The sequence below is a fragment of the Equus caballus genome, chromosome 26 (genome assembly GCF_041296265.1).
Source record: "Equus caballus isolate H_3958 breed thoroughbred chromosome 26, TB-T2T, whole genome shotgun sequence".
Lineage (NCBI taxonomy): Eukaryota > Metazoa > Chordata > Mammalia > Perissodactyla > Equidae > Equus > Equus caballus.
In genome coordinates this window covers 26,493,122-26,513,589 of record NC_091709.1, presented here as the reverse complement: position 1 = coordinate 26,513,589, position 20,468 = coordinate 26,493,122, and the positions used below count along the sequence as shown (strand labels likewise).

General features: G+C 31.8%; 1 protein-coding gene across 2 annotated transcripts in view; it reads right to left on the bottom strand.

Moving 5' to 3' along the window:
- Positions 1-20,468, bottom strand: part of NCAM2 (neural cell adhesion molecule 2) — a 490,396-nt gene that overhangs the window by 27,294 nt on the left and 442,634 nt on the right. The window contains exons 15-16 of one of the 2 annotated variants that reach the window (XM_023629947.2): positions 19,039-19,219; positions 5,973-12,641 (exon numbers count right to left, since the gene is read on the bottom strand). In XM_023629947.2, the coding sequence (XP_023485715.1) occupies positions 12,535-12,641; positions 19,039-19,219 (288 nt within the window). In that variant the 3' untranslated portion in view covers positions 5,973-12,534. Of the gene's footprint in view, positions 1-5,972; positions 12,642-19,038; positions 19,220-20,468 lie in introns of those variants that run through there. The other variant, XM_023629946.2, reaches the window with a different exon arrangement.

The window sequence follows — 20,468 nt, the reverse complement described above, 5'->3', positions numbered from 1 at the left end:
CATCTTTTCTATGTCCTCAGTTAAAAAATATTGATGTAGACAATTGATTGCTTGCTGCCAAGCTTCTGTTCAAACAACCCTCCTAAAAAGGGGGGTGAAGATTGTATTTCTTATTATTGTGTTTCTATTCTCTATCTTGATTCCTCTGTTAAAATGTTCTGTTAAAGTATAACTAATTGTTTATTCACATAAACTCAATGGCGATCCAAAATTTTCTTTCAAATCACTTCTCCCTATTAAGAGGTATTATTTGGAAGAAGGTGGGATGGGGGGAAGCACTGATAAGCCAGACTTTTTTTTTCTTTTTTACTAAATATGATTTGGAGTAAGAAAAAGTAGCTAACTGGGGATATTTGGTTTAGTAATGGGAAGGGAATTGTAAACATGTATATTATATAAATGACATTTATAATTGTAAAACTCTACACTTTCTTATAAGAATGTCTTTTCTTATATATGTTTTTTTATAAAGGCTAGATTGTGAATTAAATATCCTTTCAAAATATCTTCTAGTCCTTTGATGTTACAAAAATGATATTTTTGCCCAGGAATAAATTGGCCAAAAATATGCCCTCATCCTTTAATTTGTCACAATGTTATTAAACAACTCTTAAGCAGTGATGAGGGTAAAATATGAAAAACGTGAACTATTCTCTTCCCTGGGGCTCATAATGTCTTGGGAGGGGTGAGTGAGACATGTAACTTAGAAACTGAAATGCAGTGCAATTGATGGTGTCTGAGTGGTACGAAGTAATGTGACCTGAGCAGATAGGAAAGAGAAGCATATAAGTTAGTGATTAATGGTCAAGGAAGGCATGATAGAAAAGAAGACATTTGAAAAGAGTTGAAGAATAAGAAGAAACTCTCCATGTGATGAGAGGAGTCCATTTCAGTCAGAACACGGCATGAACAAACATAGAGACGTATGAAAATATATGGCATATTCTGAAATTATCAAATGCATATGGATATTAGAGATAACATATTGGGGGGGATTGCTAGGGTTGGGGTTGATTAACTGATAAATGATGAGGTTGAAGAGAATGGACCCTGCAACTCAATAAATAAACAAACAAACCAAAGCAAGATTGACAGACAAACACTACCACCACCAAAACTTTAGAAATGTGGTCTTTTCAAAAAAAGATACTAGGGAGACGTTGGAGATAGGAAAGGAGATCCTGTTGCAATGGTTAGGAGGGAACTAGTAGAGGCCCAGGGTGAGCCTATGGAACGTCTGTCCAGTCATCCTTCTCTCCTATTCCATGCCCATTTCCACAGCGTGTATAGGCATGCCAACCTTGCTTTATTGAAGAAGTGAGGAAATAGTTAGATTCAGCCTCTTACATGTGACTAGTGATCAAATTAACATTAGATAATTAAGGTCTATTATATATTTAAAAAATAAACACAGTATAAGCAAAAATAATCTTATAAATTTATATAGTATATATTTATAATTATGTATACTTATTCTATATACTTTTAAATGGCATGACATTTCAAGTGGTCCATCACTTCCACCCTGTTTTTTAAATAGCTACTCAATTTCCCTTAAGATTTTAGTATCTATCTTTTTAAAACTATTCCCTGTGAAAATCGAACAATCTAAAATATAAAGTTATTATTCCTCTACGGGAATGTTGATAAAAACTTGTCAAATACTCAATATGATTTAAAGTAACATATTTTAACATAAGAAAGGGAGTTAAAGAAAGTAAGCTTTGTCAATTGTGAGAAATAAAAAACAAAGAGTAGATAACAGCACTTCTCTGATAAATGCTGACAAGAACTGAAAACTTCGGAAATTAATATTTTTAAATGTTGCTGTTTTAAATCTGGTGCAACTATAAATAACGAGGAATTGTGAAATATCTAAAATCTTCACACACAGAATATCTATGCTCTTATCTCCACTGATATTTCAAACTGTTAAATATGTTGGAATGGAGACAATTTGCCACAAAACTCTCCAAAAAATGGGATAAAGATATATAAAATATTTTTATATGTCATAATTATCTATTCAAATGGCTACTTTTGAAGCTTATTCCTACATCACTAACTCTATACTTTCTCCATATGCAGTTTAAATCTTACGATATGTGTTCAGTTGTGGTGGAGATAATTTAGTTATTTCTCAGAACATGATGGAGGTTTTTATTGATTAATAGGAAACGGAGCTTCTTAGAATGGAATGAATATGATCAAAATAGATGTTGGCCAGTGATAAAGAATTGAATAATTTAAATTTTAGTTCCTTGGTTCAACCACTACGTGGCCAATTTCATTTTTCTGTTAATATTAAGGGGCTGTTCCACATATATGTACCTTTGAATTTTCCAAATGTATATGACAATGAATGAAAAATGTGAACAAATATATGGATAGTATTATTTTCCAAGGAATTTATAACATATTAAGTTTTGCAAAATTTCCAGTTTTAGACACTTGCTGTATTGTGTCTTAAGAGAATTCAATTCCTGTTAGAGTTATATAAAAAGAATTGTTAAATTATTAAAACAAAACATTCTAAATATGTAAGACCACACACAATGTGTATCATTGCATAGTGCATCTGAATTAATATATTTTATACCATCAGCTATAAAATAGAAATGTAGATTTTCAATTTATTTAAGAAATACAACCAGGATATCCTTCACTCGGTGAATGAACAAGTAAACTGTGGTACATTCAGACAATGGGATATTATTCAATGCTAAAAAGAAATGAACCATCACAACATGAAAAGACATGGAGGAATCCTAAATGCATATTAGTAAGTGAAAGACACTAATCTGAAAAGGTTATATATTTAATGATTCCAACTACATGACCTTATGGAAAAGGCAAAACTATAAAGACAGTAAAATGAATCAGTGGTTGCCAGGGGTTAGGAGAGAGGAAGGGATGAATAGGCAGAGCACAGAGGATTTTTAGGGCAGTGAAACTATTTTGTATGATACTATAACGGAGATGCATTTCATTGCACATTCATCAAAACCCACAGAATGTACGACACCAAGAGTGAACCCTAATACGAATTATGGACTCTGGGTGAAAATGATGTGTCAGTAAAGGTTCATCAATAGTGAAAAATGTACCACTTTGCATGTTGATAACAGGGAGGCTATGCATGTGTCAGGGTCGGGGGTATATGGGAACTCTGTACATTCTTCTCAATTTTGGTGTGAACTTGAAACTGCTCTAAAAAATAAAGTCTATTTAAAAGCAGAAAAAATAGAATGCTAATATCTTTAAAATCTTCATTGGAATGTATAACATGCCTGGTTTGACTGAGAATGCCTATAAATACAATACTCAATCTTTTATATCCTCTCACAACTAAAAAAAAGATGACATATTAAGTGATGGGTAAGACACAGGAAACTCTTAAATATCGTCAGCTGTTTGTATTTTCTGTTTTTGTATGATAGAACCCACCAAGGAATGATACCAGATCTTGCTGTAGAGAAATATTTCTCTGTGTTCCCTTAAATAAACTTTCCCTCATGTCTGAGACATTTGGTGGAACAAGAAGTCTCAGGCTAGTATATGAAAACCCCACAATTTTTTTTCTGTTTTCCACCAATAAGCACTGAGAAGCAGAATATTTTTCTTGTCATTTTTCAAAGGCATCAGGAAGTTTAGTGTTTAACCTTCCATGTAACTTACATATCCAGTTTAGCCTTGGTGAAATAATAAATGGACAATAGCAAATTGAAGCTTGTCGTTTATGGATTCTTCAAAACGGAAACACTAGTTTGAAGATATGATTTTTACTTTTGTTTTAAAGGTAAAACTTTTACTTTTTTTCATATTTAAACAGAAAACATAAATTCTATATTTAAATATGAATTTTATAATATTTTAATATTTGTCTTCATATTAATAAATGAGAAAGCAGTAGAGAAGCAAGCACATAGCCACTACCAAATGATCTGTTGAAGCTGCTTATTTTGATTTCTTAAAATGAATAGGACAGATGCTGAGACGGGAATCTCTATTTTAGTTGTTATTAGACAGTAAGTAAAAATATTATTTTATATTAATAAAAAATGACCTATTTCTACCAACAATGTAATTAAGTCATTTTATAAGGTTTTTCAGAAAATGTGTAAAAATTGGAAAGTGATAAAATTTAATTTTATATTATCTTAAGAATATAAACTCAGCGTGAGTTTGTTACATTAATCATGGGAAAGCAGCTATATGTGCAAGTTGAAGTTAAGAAAGATAATAGCTGGCTAATAGAAATAACATGATTACTGGAAGGAACTGTGGTTGATTAATACATGGAACTTTCCTTTGTCACACACACAGTTTTTTCAATGGGCCAATTAAGAAGAAGTCAAAGGTACTAGGTCAAAGATATAAGACCATATAGGTCAAAGACTTAAGACCACATAGGTCAAAGACTAGAAATTTAGTTACGCCATCTTTGATTGAGCGTAATTTCATAAACAAAGATAGGAGGAACACTAAGAGATTAAGTTGCCTGTTGTCGATGACTAGTTATTTGGCTTCTCCAGTCCTCAGTTTGTTGATTTTGGTCTTTGCTTAGAATATTAGAATAGATCTCCTCAAATCTCTTTAGTTTCTTCACAGTGGGCCAAAATGACAAAGTAATATAAAGCTAATAAAGTAATATAAAGTTAATGTGACAATCACTATAAAAATGTCCAACAATTCCCAGATACTTCTCATTGGATATCATCTCATTGTCAGGGGGCTTCAGGAAAAATATAAACAAGAATGACAAAGAGAAACAACTTAACTCTCCCACCCGGTGTACAAAACTTCTATAACTATTGTCTCAAGTGAAAGAAGTTCAAATATTACAACCAAAAATAGGTATTATATTAAATCTTTCATTTTGAAATGTATACAACTATGTTTTAATGGGTGGTGCATATAAATATATTAAGATAAAGATTTTGGAGTGGGCTATTTTGGAATAAGAAAAATTAAATGTGCCCTAAAATAATGCAAATCTTGAAAATGGACATTTTTTTCTTTTGCAATTTCTACACTATTTCATTTTTATCTGGCAACACAACACTTGACTGTATTTGTGCAAGAGAAATATATATTCACATCTAGTCAGAGATTCTCATCTTTTTCACTTTATAAACACTAACTGTATAATTTATATATTAAAACATTATCATGTGAACCCAGCTCCAGTGCTAAAACAAAAAAGTGATATAATGTTTCGTTAAGAGTACTGGACCTGGGTTCTAATTGTGACTCTTCACATGTAAATTATTCACCTTCTTTAGGCCCCACTATTTTTATCTAAAATGTGGGAGAAATGATGCTTACTCCAGAGGGATTTTACGAGGAGTGAGTAAAATACTGCACATAAGGCATTCTGCACAGTGTGTGTCACAGTACATGGTAAAAAGAAGAAGGTAGTCTGTTTTCATATTTCGTTATTATTATTCGTAAATTTTCAAAGCCATTTTTGTTTCCCACCTTGGCTGAAGACGAGCAGAGAACCTTAATGATTTTCTACAACTTTATTCTTATGGTGCTCAAAGTAAATCATAGTAACATATAAACCAAAGGAACTGGAGAAAATTCACTTTAAGCAATTGTGTCTGCTTTTATAAACTTTTGCTAGCAATGGAGACAACTCAAGAGCCCTTACATTATTGAAATTATTAACCATATTCATGTGTTTTATTAAGATGTCATCCAATTATTTCGTCCACCTACTAGTAAAAAAAGTTTCTAAGAAGACCCTAGAACTAGTTTACTAGGAAAGTAACAGGATTTGGTATTGTTTATAAATTATTTCTACAATATGAGTCTGCTGATGACATTATTTATCCCAAAAGAGATATCACTCGATGATTATATGTTTATTACATTGACATATTGGATTTGATCAAATTAGAAATGAAAACACACAACAAGGACAGAAAAGGTTTGTACCAGTAATAAAGAAAACACATATAACAAAGTTTTTCCTCAGTTTTCTTTATTACAACAATGGAGACACAGAAGTACAGAAAATAAAATGACATTTAATATACTATGAAACACATGCACAGGATTACACACAGTGCTGGATATTATGTTGGGGGTTTTAAATAAGAGATGATACTGACGACAATACATTTATAACAAGTACCTTTTTTTTCCAAGAAAATAAGCCATGATGAAAACAAATGCAATTAAAATGATCAGAAATAGTCACTTTAAAACAGAAGTGTTATACATAAAATCAATGCAAGATGTGAGATAAAAATATTCTTAAAAGAATTTTATGAATTGTGGATGTTATTTAAAACAGCAATTCTTAATGACTTACTTTTAGGGAAAAACAGATTAGCTAGAAGATTAATCTCATACTGTCCACTTAGTACATATACAGAATAAAAATAAATATGGCATAATTTTTTTAAATGATGCTACCTCTTAATATTATGCAATGTTGGTAATGTGTAACTATATTTTTATTTCTTAAAATGGATGATAAAGAATAAGTGAATTTAACTTGAACATACACAAATTAAGAAATTTTGCAATATACTTAGGCTTAATACAACCAATATTAGATTAGTTCAACTTAAAATGAAATTGAATTCCACTTGAATGAAATATCTTTAAAAAGTAGGTAAAATCTTCTACCAACAAAGACTTAAGGACATCAGTTGCAGTTCAGATCATCTCAGATATACTAATAGAACTCTTGAATACACATACTTTTCTTGGCTATTGTGTTTTTTCCCATTTTTTGTTGTTGTTGTTTTGTTTTGTTTGTTTTCTTGAGGAAGATTAGCCCTGAGCTAACATCTGTAACCAATCCTCCTTTTTTTTGCTGAAGAAGACTGACCCTGAGCTAACAGCTATGCCCATCTTCCTCTACTTTATAAATGGGATGCCTGCCACAACATGGCTTGACAAGGAGTGCATAGGTCCGCACCTGGGATCCGAACCCTGGGCCACTGAAGCAGACCACATGAACATAACTGCTGCGACATCAGGCTGGCCCCTGCTAAATTGATATTACAGAATATTCTACTTTTTGGGTAACATTTAGGGACAGATATTCTAAGCTTTGAAGTTAGTTAACAGTCATGGCGGAGGGGAGGATTGCTACCAGGATCTTTATCTGGTTCCTAATTTTAGACAACATGAGAAAACCAAAGGTGCTTGGAAAATGAAGCATTTATATTAAACTCTCATCTCTAGTTTATTTCAGAACAATTAAATTAGAGTTAAACTTGCTGATTCCACTGCCTTAAATAACAATAGTAATGCTGCTTATATACTTTTGCAAACTTCATGTATTTTATCAAGTTTTTAAGTATGATAAAGTAATGAGATAATACTACAACCTTATATCTAAAAGTTAAAATGCTAACTCTAGAATAATACTTAAATTTAGATGGTAATTTGGAAGACAATATGTTAATGACATGTTAGAAAGACTTGTGCTTTCTTTATGTAAGACCTAAAACTTACTCTGGTAATATCTTCCGAAGATAACTATCAAGAATTAATAGTGATTAAATAATATTCTTTACTTTTTAATGACATAATCAGTTGATTGGGAAATGGACTTTTCATCAATTTCAATTTATATTGAAGTCATTTCTAGGGCTATTTGTACAATATTTGTATCTCCAATCATTTAAAGTGTATAAATTTGAGTTACTCATTCAATGCATTAGGCTTGGTGAAGGTTTTATGACATATATGCATACTACAATTGCTGGGATTTTAAAATTTACCAGTCATTAACAGAAAAGGAACAGAAAAAATACATCCTATTTATTCATGGCCAGAAATTAAGAGGGAAGAAGAAGAGGAGGGTGAGAAGGAGAGAGAGAGAGAGAAAGTGAGAGAGAGAGAGAATATTAGAAAGAATTGGAATGAAGACTGAAAGGAAATAAACCAAAATAAGAGAAACCCTATTTAATTTGTACTTATTCAAAAATTGTTTAAGGATGTTACATTACACCTCATAGATTTGAACCATAATAAAATACCTAAAATGAAACATTTAGGTATGATCTTTGTGGGGGATCAGAATTGGCCACCCCAAAATGTGTCTCTTTGGTTAAGGACAAGAGAGTCTGAAAGAAACTTTGACCTTCCCCTAACTGCTTAAAAGAATTTAAGATAGAAGGCCTATCCCCAGGACAGGCCATCACCATCAATAACTCTGGGTAGGGGTAGTCTGTGAGGGTCCTTGCTAAGCCCATTCATATCAAAATTCTGTCTACCAAACAGTTGCTTTTCCATCTCCATGTGAATTGCTCTCCTCCCCTTTGAAGTACCAAACCACTATCCCCAACATTCTCCTTTATCTTTAACTGGAAATGGTATTTAAGGTTGTGGCTTTGGCCATTCTGGCTGAGTTACTCAGCTCTTCTGGGTTCCACCCATGTATACACCTTATAAAGCTTTGTTTGATTTTCTCCTGTTATTCTGTCTCATGTCAATTTAATTCTTAGATCAGCCAGAAGGACTTACAGGGTAGAGGGATTATCTTCCTCCCCTACGCCTTCATGATCCTCTATCTTCACTCATTGAGTGGAATCATACATAAGGGCTAAAGAAAATTACGTATAATAATATTGAATTTAGGTAGTGTCATAACAGATTATTTAAAGCTTTTAATGCTGCCAACATCATAACCAAAAACAAACAGGTGGAAATTTTCAGGTAGTTTTACTTGACTAGATATATTTCTTAATTAACTACTATAAACTAAAAATATTGTAGGTAATATTAGCTAACTAATCTTGAAAGCTAGACCCAAATATACTTAATTAATATATTGGTGATATAAATATCCATCTTGAATTACTAAAGTCATTTGTAATTTTAAAATTTTATTTCTCTGTTCTTAGTATAGGTATACATATTAACAAATAAAATACTTTTCATGTATCTCAAAGAGTTCATCCAGGTCCAAAAGCACATGGCTTAATTCTCTCTTGCACACTATATTTTGTTGAATATAAATGAATAATCACAAAACCAACTGTTTAGAGTTGAAACTATTGTAGAATTTTCCTGATTTTAGTTTTAATTTAAATTAAATATAATAAATGGGCATTCTCATACAGAAAATATTTGAATTAAATTATAATGGTTTCCAAATTGACCCAAATTATATAACCTATGAACTACTGTTACTGAACTATTAATTTTAAAAGAACTGCTGAATATTTTAAAAGCCAAAATTATTTGCAATGAAATTATTTGTTTATGGAAGCATTTGCTTTATGTATATATAACTGCAGTTATATATATAAAATGTTAAGCCAATGTTGAGAATAGATATATATTTATTTAAAAAAATTTAAACACTTTACTTTAGGCTAAGAAAAAAAGAAGAAAAGAAAATTTTTTGTAAATGAAGTAAGCCATTAAACTTTTCAATCTTGTTCATGTCTACCAGTAATGAATGCATATATGTGCACTTGCATAATGCTTTTGGAAAGAATCTAAGTGAAGAGTTTTTAAAATATGCTTATTCTCAATGAATAACAGTATTAGGAGAGAGAGGAGTAAAAAATGGCAATTTATCTAATGTTCTCCCATGTGAGAAGTTTATGGGAAAGAACAATTTCCTGCTACTTCCTGGGCATATTCTGTTGGGCATATCTGAAACATGATGCTGGTGGGCCTTGTTTTTATTTGATAAATAATTTTTGAGTTTGGATTAGGGTAGAGAGACCAATAAAACTGAATGATAAGAGGAGAAAAGAAGATAGACTTGGAGAGGGTTGGGGGAGAAAAAAGGAGATATTCAGGTTTACATAAAATATTAATCCTGACACTCCATGTGCGGATAACGGCAATCATACATAAGCAAATCAACCCAGCCTTATAATTGATAAAATATGATCAAAACAAACTTTTGAAATCATTCAACATTTGGAAATATGATATACACATAATAGATATAGGCACATATTTCTGATTATATATAATGATTAACATAAAACTCACCTTACACACAAGTTCATATTTATACATTTCAGACACAGAATTTTATTTAAAAGTCCATTGAATGAAAAAAATCACTGGATGCTACTAGGGAGAAACTTAAAAAAAGTTGAATCTCTATGTCTTGCTTACCAATAATCACATTTATTTAGACCTATAGACAGATATTAATTAGACAAAGTAGTTCCATCAGTTAGATTTTATAGTTGTATATAAGAAAAGTAAAGCTTAAGTAATAAAAAGATAATTCAGCAACAGTTTTATATTAAGATTTTTTTTAAAAATCCAAGATCGTAATTTACAGTCTCTAAGGTCTCATTTATTGAAATGTAATAGCCGCGTGGTTCACAGTTTTGTACTTTCCAATTTCTTATGGAAGTAAGACAAAGCACAGAGCCTATTATTTTAAGATGTCAGAGAATATTTTTCAAAGAATTCATGCATATCTCAGAGCACTAAAATAATTGTTCATTTAAGAATAAACATTTGGTCAAATGATAGGTTGTTTGTTAATTTCAGGATTAATAACTTGATCTGTACTTAGATGTTTAAGAAATCTAAATAAACAACTCGTGAAACGTAAATAATTCTGCTAAGATAATACAACTTTAATTTTAGGTTCTTTTCTGAACTGTCAAAATGTCAGCCTAGGTATCATGTAAACCTGACTTTGAGCGTTCTTCATATTACAGTTGGTGACCTTGAGTTACAGAATATAAAATTTTTTAAAAATCAACTCTGTTATCTTACTGCAGACATATTCTATATTCTCTACAAAAGTATTATGTCGCCATATACTAAATTATGATAATTTCTACATGACTTTCTCAGAAATATTTATAATTTATCAGAAAGATGCAGTCAGGTTATGATGAATGGGAAAAATTGTTCCCGGAAGTGTTATTGGAACTCCTTTCTTTCCCAGCACTTTCTACATATTAGTAACCAACATGTCTACATATCTTATCCAAACTCAGTTATCATGGAATATAATACACAACTATAATTAGTTCTTTAATAAAGAGAAGATTGGCTATGGTGATTTTAAAAACAGAACGTTCCCGATAAATAGGTTATATTCCCATAATGCATGAATCGGGAAACTTTTGTCTCAGCAGTGAAGAAAGGAGGGAAGCAGAAGTGTGTTTAATCTGTGGATGGGTCACTTCTGCATTCTACAGGTTTGTTGCTAAGTCAGAAGAAAGAAGGACAACAGTGGACAGCAAGGAGTGTGGAAAAGATAAAAAAGAAAAAACAGACTACTAAAGGCATGTTCAGCCTCAGACCTTACATGATAAGACTCTGGGTACTTCTTCAAAAAGAAACAGAGAATACTTCTATGCAATAAAATAAATTGTTTTGGATGAATGACTATCTAAGTTCAGAACCCAATAATTTGATTTACCATGTATGTTATGGTCACACTTGTGAATATACGTAAATCTGATGGCTTCACAATTGTCCTGAATGAATAGTAAGAATAATTTGCTAGGGTGTAGTTGGGCGTGAAAAACACAAAACCCTCTTTTCTCATTTTATAATGAATGAAATTGAGAAAACAAAAATCATTCCTCCTGCTACTCCCTCAAATCCAGATTCCTTTGAAAGCTGGAATCCAGAACACTCCCTTTTTGTCTCAATTTCATCTTCTTGAAAATAGTAACTAAAGTATTTACTTTTCTCTCTGATCACTGCAGAGAAATTGACTCTTAGGTGTCCAGGAAAATGTTATAAGTGTACATATTTTTAGAACATCAATAATTGATGCCAATTCAAAATGAAATCCATGTCCAGTGAATAACTTTTTAAATCTATTCAAATTTAGTTTATTATTTACTTCTGGGCAATTGCAGAGAGGTATTTTCACGTAAAAGAAAAAGTCTAGATTTTCTTCTAACTGGTGTGCAAATTTAAAAGAAGAAACTCTGTTTCACTTTTATTCCTTATGATATTTGAGGTCAATAAAAGGAAAACAGGCATCAGAATAGGGATATACATCTACTATAATAAAAGTTATCAGGTTTATATTTTATACAAATGGTAGACATATATAAATGGTAGATTATAAAATATTATAAATGTTCATAAAGTTGGAAACTCACATTTAAAAAACCACAAAACCAATATAAAAGATGCACAGTTCTACATAATAAAATTACTATTATACAATATATGGCCATGGATATTGAGCTACATTTGCAAAGTAATCAAATGAAAGAAGATTAGATGTAGCAAATGCTTAAGTTCCAAAAAAAAGTGACATGATATTTTACAAAGTCAACTTTAGAAATTAAAGGAAACTTCAGGATGAAGCAAGTTACTCAGTGAACTGGTACCTGCAAGAAACAATCCTGATTCAATTTCCTTCCATGATTTTCTGACAAATTATCTACTTTAAAGTTTGACAGTTTGAGGAAAGGGTAAAAAGGCTAATTGTTCCCGGGTAAAGATACATGCATAATTAGTGGGACCTCAGAGAGTGTTTTCTTATAATTTAGATTAGATTTGTAAATTTGCAAGACATAAAAGGGAATATCACATGGTACAACAACAACATTAAAACATGCAAGACAAACTTATGGCTATAATGAAAGAAAACCCAGCAGCATTCAGCTGCCATGACTGGCTTCCATTTTCGCCTTTATTCGCTTCACAGCATTTATCTGCATGATGAAAATTGTTTTTGAAAATAGAATAAAAACAAAATAATCAAGGAAAAAAGAGTAGAATTAGAAATATGAAAAAAAGGAAAAGAAAGAAAGTGACAGTAGGAAAGAAAAAAAAAGAGAAAATAATTAATGCAAGATTTACACAAAGCCACCACCAATTTCCTACAAAAAATTACTTTGATACAAGACAAAGAATGGCAAAAATCTTGTATAAACATTTCCAAATAGTTGTTACATATTAAAAACATATCTGAGGCTCAATATTAATACTGTTTATTTCATATAACTCTGACATTAGTTCTATCATTCTTTAAATGTGAACATCTTAATTATTCTTTAATGAAGATACAACTTAAAAAAGAAAAGTCACCACTCAATTCCACTGTACTACTGGTAAATTCACATTGCTACTTTATGAGTTCATCATACTCTGCAAAGTTTACTGATAGTTCTTTTGCTACCATGATTTCTTAGAAGACATACTTAATAAAGAAGTGATATTTTTAATAATGAATTAACCTCCAAGAAATAAAAGTGAAAATTACATATTCCCACAATGAAAATTTGCAATAAGAATAGAAGCTCGGAGCATTAATTCAACCGGCCACAGGCACACTCTAGACATATGTCACTGTACCTCACTGAAAATAATTTTGAGAATCAAAGATGGTGAAAATAATTTACAGACTTACTTTTTCATTATGTGCTAAACCAAAGAAATATTGTTTTGCATGTAGTATTAATATTTATATTTGACTGAGATTTCCAGATAAAGTTCTCTCCAATTAATTGAACTTCAATTTCACCATTGTTTTAGACTTTCTTTAATTCATATTCTGAAAAGATCATAAATCTAACCTTAAGAAAACATTTTAGTATTTGCCATGCACTTGAATATTGTGTTTTCTGTTCACGTTGAGCTATTCAGAGATGAAAGCGTATATACTACTGTTGCTTGGAACTAAAATGAATGTTATCAAAATAATTGTACTCTACAGTTCATGATAAGTATAATCTAAAAGCCCATGAAAATAAAATTAACTAAAAAATTTTAGCAATATATTTATTGGCAGTGATTTATATCATTTTTTTGTTGGCTTGTTAAATTTGAAGAACTCTCATGGATGTATTACATGCTTCATTTCAGATGGTAGAATTATTTTACCAATGGATCTTCAGAATATATGAATGGAGCTATTTGTCACCAAATTATATTGATAGTCAATGTTAAACTTAGACATGTCTCTAATTCATTGTAACAAGAGGAGAAAAAAGAAGCAATTATTAAAAGATACTAAGGTCTTTCTTTGGTTAAAATAAACAATATTACACATATTATAAGCCATATGAAATGGTGAGAAATGTCTTCAAAATAATTAATCTCCAAGAATTTTTGTAAAAGATTATATTAAATCAACTAAGTTAGTAGTATTTTTAGTCATTAAAATTGCAGAACAAGTCAATAAATGTCATTTTATCAGCCTCTAGTTCCACAGATAATTTTGCAATCATTTTATAAGAATTAATTTATCATAACTATCCAATACTCATTGTTTATAAAATAAAATTAGATGGAATTATACTGTATGAATATTCCAAAAGGAATGTGATTGCAATTTTGTACACTCTATTTCTTTGTAAATCAAGAAACACATCTTTCAAAATAAACCCAACCTTAATAAGTGAAAATGAGAAAATCAGATCATAAACTATAAACATGGTATCCACTAAGATACATACATAGAAAGCCATTATTATCAATAAAATATATTATAAATTAATGTAAGGTGAGTATATTGTTAAAAAATAGTTCTTCAGTCTGAAAAACACGTATTCTACATTTAGTATATTGCTTATAAAAAGTTAAATATATCTGAATGTAATAAGTAATGGTTTTTTTAATTCAAAAGTCCACAAACTTTATTTGGACAGTCTACAATGCATGCTATACAAAAAATAAACACTAAGTTAACTTTTAAACACCTTATTTCTCCAAATTAAATAAAAGACAAGATCTGCTAGTTTGTTACAGACAACATATTTCAGATATGAGTTTGACTTTGTAATATTTATTTAAAATTAGAGTAAGAAAACATATAACCATAAGAATAATTATGATGAAAGCATATGAAGATCATTTTTCGTTACCCTCCCAATGCATAATTTTAATTCTATAAGATATTGTGGGTTTCAAGACTCTCAAATTCACCCATCATCCGTTATACCCTTTAAAATTTCCCCAAGAAACCTTCTAAAGTTAAATTGAACAATTCTTGAATTATGACGGCATGCCTTCGATGTGGCTTTCCACAAGTCATTAGCATTCAGTAGATTCAGTCACAGTAAACTAGACATTATTTTGTGACATTTTAATAGATAAAATAAATCTTTTTTTCTCCTTCTCCTGGAATCTACTCTGGCTTTGTATCAGCTGCATATTTTAAAGGGGATGAATTCTATCTCCTACCTTCTCAGATAGCTTTGTCCGTACATCTGTATGTCTGACTTAACTGCTTGATCTGTTTCATCAGCTGTGAAACACATTCTAGCCTTTTAGATCACAAAAGTCCTTCTAACAGTGAGTGTTTTTTTCTCTGCCCACCTTCATAGCAAAGCTTCTTGAAAGCATTAAATAAACATGGAATCTAAACCTCCTAAACTCACACATAAAATCCTCAGTCCAGTCCTACCTAATTTCTCTTCCAACCACTTCAGCAAAGCTGTATGTAATAAGGACACTTCACATCACTTTTGATTGAGTTCCATTGACCTCTCAGCAGCATTTGAAGCGTCAAATGCAATTTACACCTTTTCTTCTTAGATACAGTTCTCTCTTAACTTCCAAGCTACTACAGCCTTGTGTTGTTCCAGTAGCTCTATAACATCTTGGTCTCATTGGGGCTGGTGTGGTTTCACTTCTTTTATAATATCACAGTCCCTTAGGACACAGTTCTTAACTCTCTACTCTTCAGTAACTCAAGAAGCACTCCTTGAACATCTCTGCTGTGCCAGTCACCCTTCTGTGTACTGGTAAAACATCTATGAATATCGCAGACATCATCTCCTTTTCATAGAGCCTGGGCATTGCTCATTGTGTGGTTTTGTCCTCACCCAGGCTTCAAATACCAAACATCTGGTAAGGTTGACAACATCATAATGTATGTTTCCAAGATATGGCTATCTTCTCATCTCCATACACACATCTAACTACTATTTGGCATTTCAAACTTAACAAATACCAAACTGATCCTATGTTTGTTCCTCATTTTCCAAATCCTGCTCCTCCTACAAGAATCTTCGTCTTGAGAAATGATGCCAACAATGTTCCAGTTGCCCAAGCGAGAAACCTAAAAGCGGTCAATATCTACTGAATCCAATCTGTTATACAGGCAGGGTTAATCTACATCTATGATGACTCTGGAGTTTATTTACTGTTTTCTTTTCCTACTGCCAACACTTTTTTCCCAAGCATTCCTGTTCATCCATCTCTGGCTTTTATCCTTATGAGCAAGAATAGTCTGTCTAAACGCATATCTATTCATTGAACTTCCCTGCTTCAACTGCTTTATTACTGCTTTTAGGATCTGTTTGAAAATCATTTACATGGTTTTCAGAAGACCTTGGATTCTCTGGGCTGCAGGTCTTTCTCTAAACTTTCTTTCTCTAAACTGTTTTCACACCTCCAGGTTCTCTTCCAGCCATGCTTTTTCTTGTTCCTAAAGTAGATCAATTTCTTTCTTCTCTCAGAGACTTCTTCCACATAAGACACTTTCCCTGAAAGGTTCATTCCCTACAACTTTATTTTTCTTTCCTTCTTTCTTTTTTGTGTGAGGAATATCGGTCCTGAGCTAACATCTATGCCAATCTCCCTCTATTTTATATGGGATGCCACCACAGTGTGGCTTGACAAGCAATGCTAGATCTGCGCACAGGATTCGAACCTGTGAACCCCAGGCCACCAAAGCAGAGCACAGGAACTTAACCACTACAACAGCAGGCCGGCCCCCCTACAACTTTCTGTTGGAAAGTCACTTTCTAAGGGAACACTTCCTTAATCCTCACCCTTCCCCCATTAGTTAGGTGCCCTTGCCAAACCCCCTCATGGCAGCATACTGCACCAGCACAGCTCTTAGCTGTAATTATTTTGTGGGTATTCTAACTCGTGTCTAATATGTCTCCCTACTAGCCTGTAACGTCTTTGAGAACAGGAGCCAGTTCTGTACTTTTCACAGATAATTCCTCTGTACTCCTTTCAACACTTTCACAAAGCAAGACCCCAATAAATAACTGGAATGAATGAACGGATGAAACTTAACATTGCAGAACAAGAAGAAACTAGCTTAGAGATGAGGAAATGGATATCAGAGAAGCTGAGCAACAGGAACAAAGCTGAAACTGTAAACCAGAATTCTGTCCATTTCCCTTCTAGGTCCTGCCCACCAGCTCATTCTCCGAAATTGAAACAAAAAATGTTTTTAGAGTAAATGCATCATAGCACATCTTACTCATTTTTCTGCCTTCAAATATACTGTCTTATTTATTTATCTATTTACCTTTCTGTCTATACTTATTGTCGGTTATTAACAACAATTTCTTATAAAAGTAGCAGGGACTCTGGGAGTATAACATCAAGTAGCCTGCCTGAAATCTTTTTTTCACAGTTTGTGTTTCATCAATAAAATGTTATTAAAATGTTGCCTTCTACTTAATAAAATATTCATTTTTATCTTGATAAAAATAATTATTTCCTCCAAATATATGAGCTACATTAAAAATTTAGGAGGATGGAGTACAGTGTTACAATTCTCCTTTGAAGATTCTGACTCAGATGAAGAATCATATTTATATCATGCTCCTGATATCTGCCTAGAGGATAATTACTACAAACATAATACACTATAGTTACACAGGCAGCTGTTGGTGGTTCTAACTCAGAGGGGCAATGAACTTGATAGTACATTCAACCATTCTTCTAATTTAGGCATATCATCTGGTAAGGGCATCAAACTTGTCATGTGACAAAGTAGCTATGACTTTGAACACATCCTTTAACCTCTCAAAATCACATCTGTAAACTGAGGATAATTCTTCCTTTTTCAACTCAGATTCAAGAAGAAAATGAGATAATAAATGCAGAAGTACTTGTAAATTTTTTTAAATGCCATCATAATATAAAATACCCACATTATTTCTAGATGCTCCCAACTTCCTAATTTCAAATTATAATTGGAACCACTGATTCATTAATATTAGCAATACAAAGCCATAATATCAATTACTTTTAAACCATATAACCAATAGGAAGTAATTTTAATAGAAAGGTTAATAGTATAAAGCTGCTTTCAATTTAAAAAAAAGATGTACGATATAACGAAATCATAATAATGAGATTAATATCAATTTGAAATTACAAGATGACTAAATAACATGTCTGAACTGACAAATTTTTTTTCTAGTCTCAAAATGTTGTGTAACGATAGTGATACTCTATTACGACTTATATAAACCATGCTTATAAATATGCCGTTCTTACCTCTCTTTATATATGTATGTACAAAGAGTATATATATATACATACACACACATATATACATATTTACATATGAAATTTACCAGTAAATATTAAATACGATATTTAAAGGAACAATAAGTGTTAAAATATGACCAATATGACAATTCACTAATAGAGTGAAGTATGATTATGAATCAGGATAAATTCTCACATCTTTATGTCTATAACGTGTATCTGAAAAAATTTTAATATCCCTCCTGTGGACTTTGATAATATCACTAGCATGGAGTGATCTCAGCACTGTTACGTAACAAAGGTAGAATCCACCAATGTACTGTGAATACTGATGTAGATTGTCTTGCAACGCTGTGAACCTCCTTGAAACTCTAGCTATCGTTCTTTCTAGGGCTACATCTGTGGTTTTTTTCTGCCTCGCTGTGCACTTGATTTATCTTTCCAAAATCAACTTGCTTGGTCAGGCATGGCTAGGTTCACAATTAGCTTTGGCCACATTTTGCCAGAAATGGAAGGACTAGCCCCCATGTGTTTGACAGAGAAGCTGTCTTCTTTGCAAAAGTTTTTTCTGATCTCAACAGAAATTTTTCATGTTGATTTTCAGCAGTCACTCCTTCCTTCCACAATCTTCCTCTGCTTATCTGCTGAAGTTCTCAGAGTGTATTTACAATTAACCAATACCCCACGGCAAGAGTGACTGAGAAATCTTGAGTAAGACATGTCACAATAATCACGACTAGAACCTAGAATTTATACTTCCTTCTATAAAATTCTGTTTTCAATATTAAGAAAAACTCCAGAGGGGTTATAAAAAGATGGTGTCATATTTATTTTCAGCCTAAGAAGGCATATAGTTTTGCTTACCTTTAATAATGTTGGGCTTTGGGGGCATGCTGAACTCATAGACTGTTGGTTCTGAATATCCCAATCTATTGGCAGCTGTAATTTGAACTTCATATCCCATTGTCCACTGCAGATGCTCCAAAATAATGTGGTCTTTATTTCCCTGTACTTTTTTCTCTAGCCACTGGTCTTCTTTATCTTTCTGTAAAGGCAATAAAATTATATTTTGTAAATACCCACACACTAACGTTGTAATTTTTGAAAAGTTTAATTTATCTTGAAATGTAACAAATGGTTTTGTTAATAGCAAAAAAAGGATATTTTCTCATCAACAAGAATAAATGACCTTGCTGTATCAATGAAGTGATTTCCAAGAACGTAGAATGTAGTTTTTTATATTAGCCAAAGAGTGATGATTTCATAATTATTCACTGATGATTTGGCAGATGATAATTCACCTCCATTAAGATTCCTTTTATTTCATATATGTTGGTTTCTGTTTGGCCGCTTTGTTGATTATTAACAATCATGTGAACAGGAAAAATGAAACATAATACATAGAAAAAGCCTAATATATTCATTAAAATAATTGTGAGATACTACTGGCTAAGGTTTGACGGAGAAAAAAACAAAGATAGAGTGTCTTGCAAATAAAGTGTGGATATTTTTTATAGATTTTAATTACCACTAGCATCTTTTATTACTATAATGTTTTAAATGCAATGACACAGCATACAAGAAAAATTATTACCTGTTAAATGGGTCATTAACATAAGAAAATAAAACATGTTATCCTATCCTTGAACATTCTACAATTAAATCCTATCTGATTCTTTTTCAAAAATATACATTTTGCACTACATGATATTTGAATTACCCTTTATTTGGAAAAAAATATTATGACTGCAATTAACACAGAAAAATAAATTGATATAATATTATGAATTAAACAATCCTAAGAACATTTAGCTGTGCCATATGTTAATCATTTAAATTCAGGTAAGTCCCTTAATCTCTCTGCCTTGTTTCCTTCAGCTCTAGTACAGAAAAGATGGTAGAAGGTGCCTTGTCAGCTTTCATGAGGGAACAATGAGGAAATCTAAGTAAATCGTGTATTCCAGGGGCTTAGGAATCATAATCACTTAACAAATGACAGCCATTATTAAGGAGAAACTATTTCTGTGATAACTGTATGGAAATGAAATGATTATTCTCCGGAATTATGTTTCTACTAATATATCATTGCAATTGCAAATCTTAATTTCCAAGAGGTGTAATTATAAATAGACTGTAGCATGACTATAGTGTTAGATAGATTGTTAGATAGATAGATAGATAGATAGAAAGATCAACCCCTTTTAACATCAGAGCTCAGCTCAATATTACTTTATGTTGAGACAATATTTTACTCCGTTTCTTTGACTATAAAGAACAGCAATGTTTTCTGAATC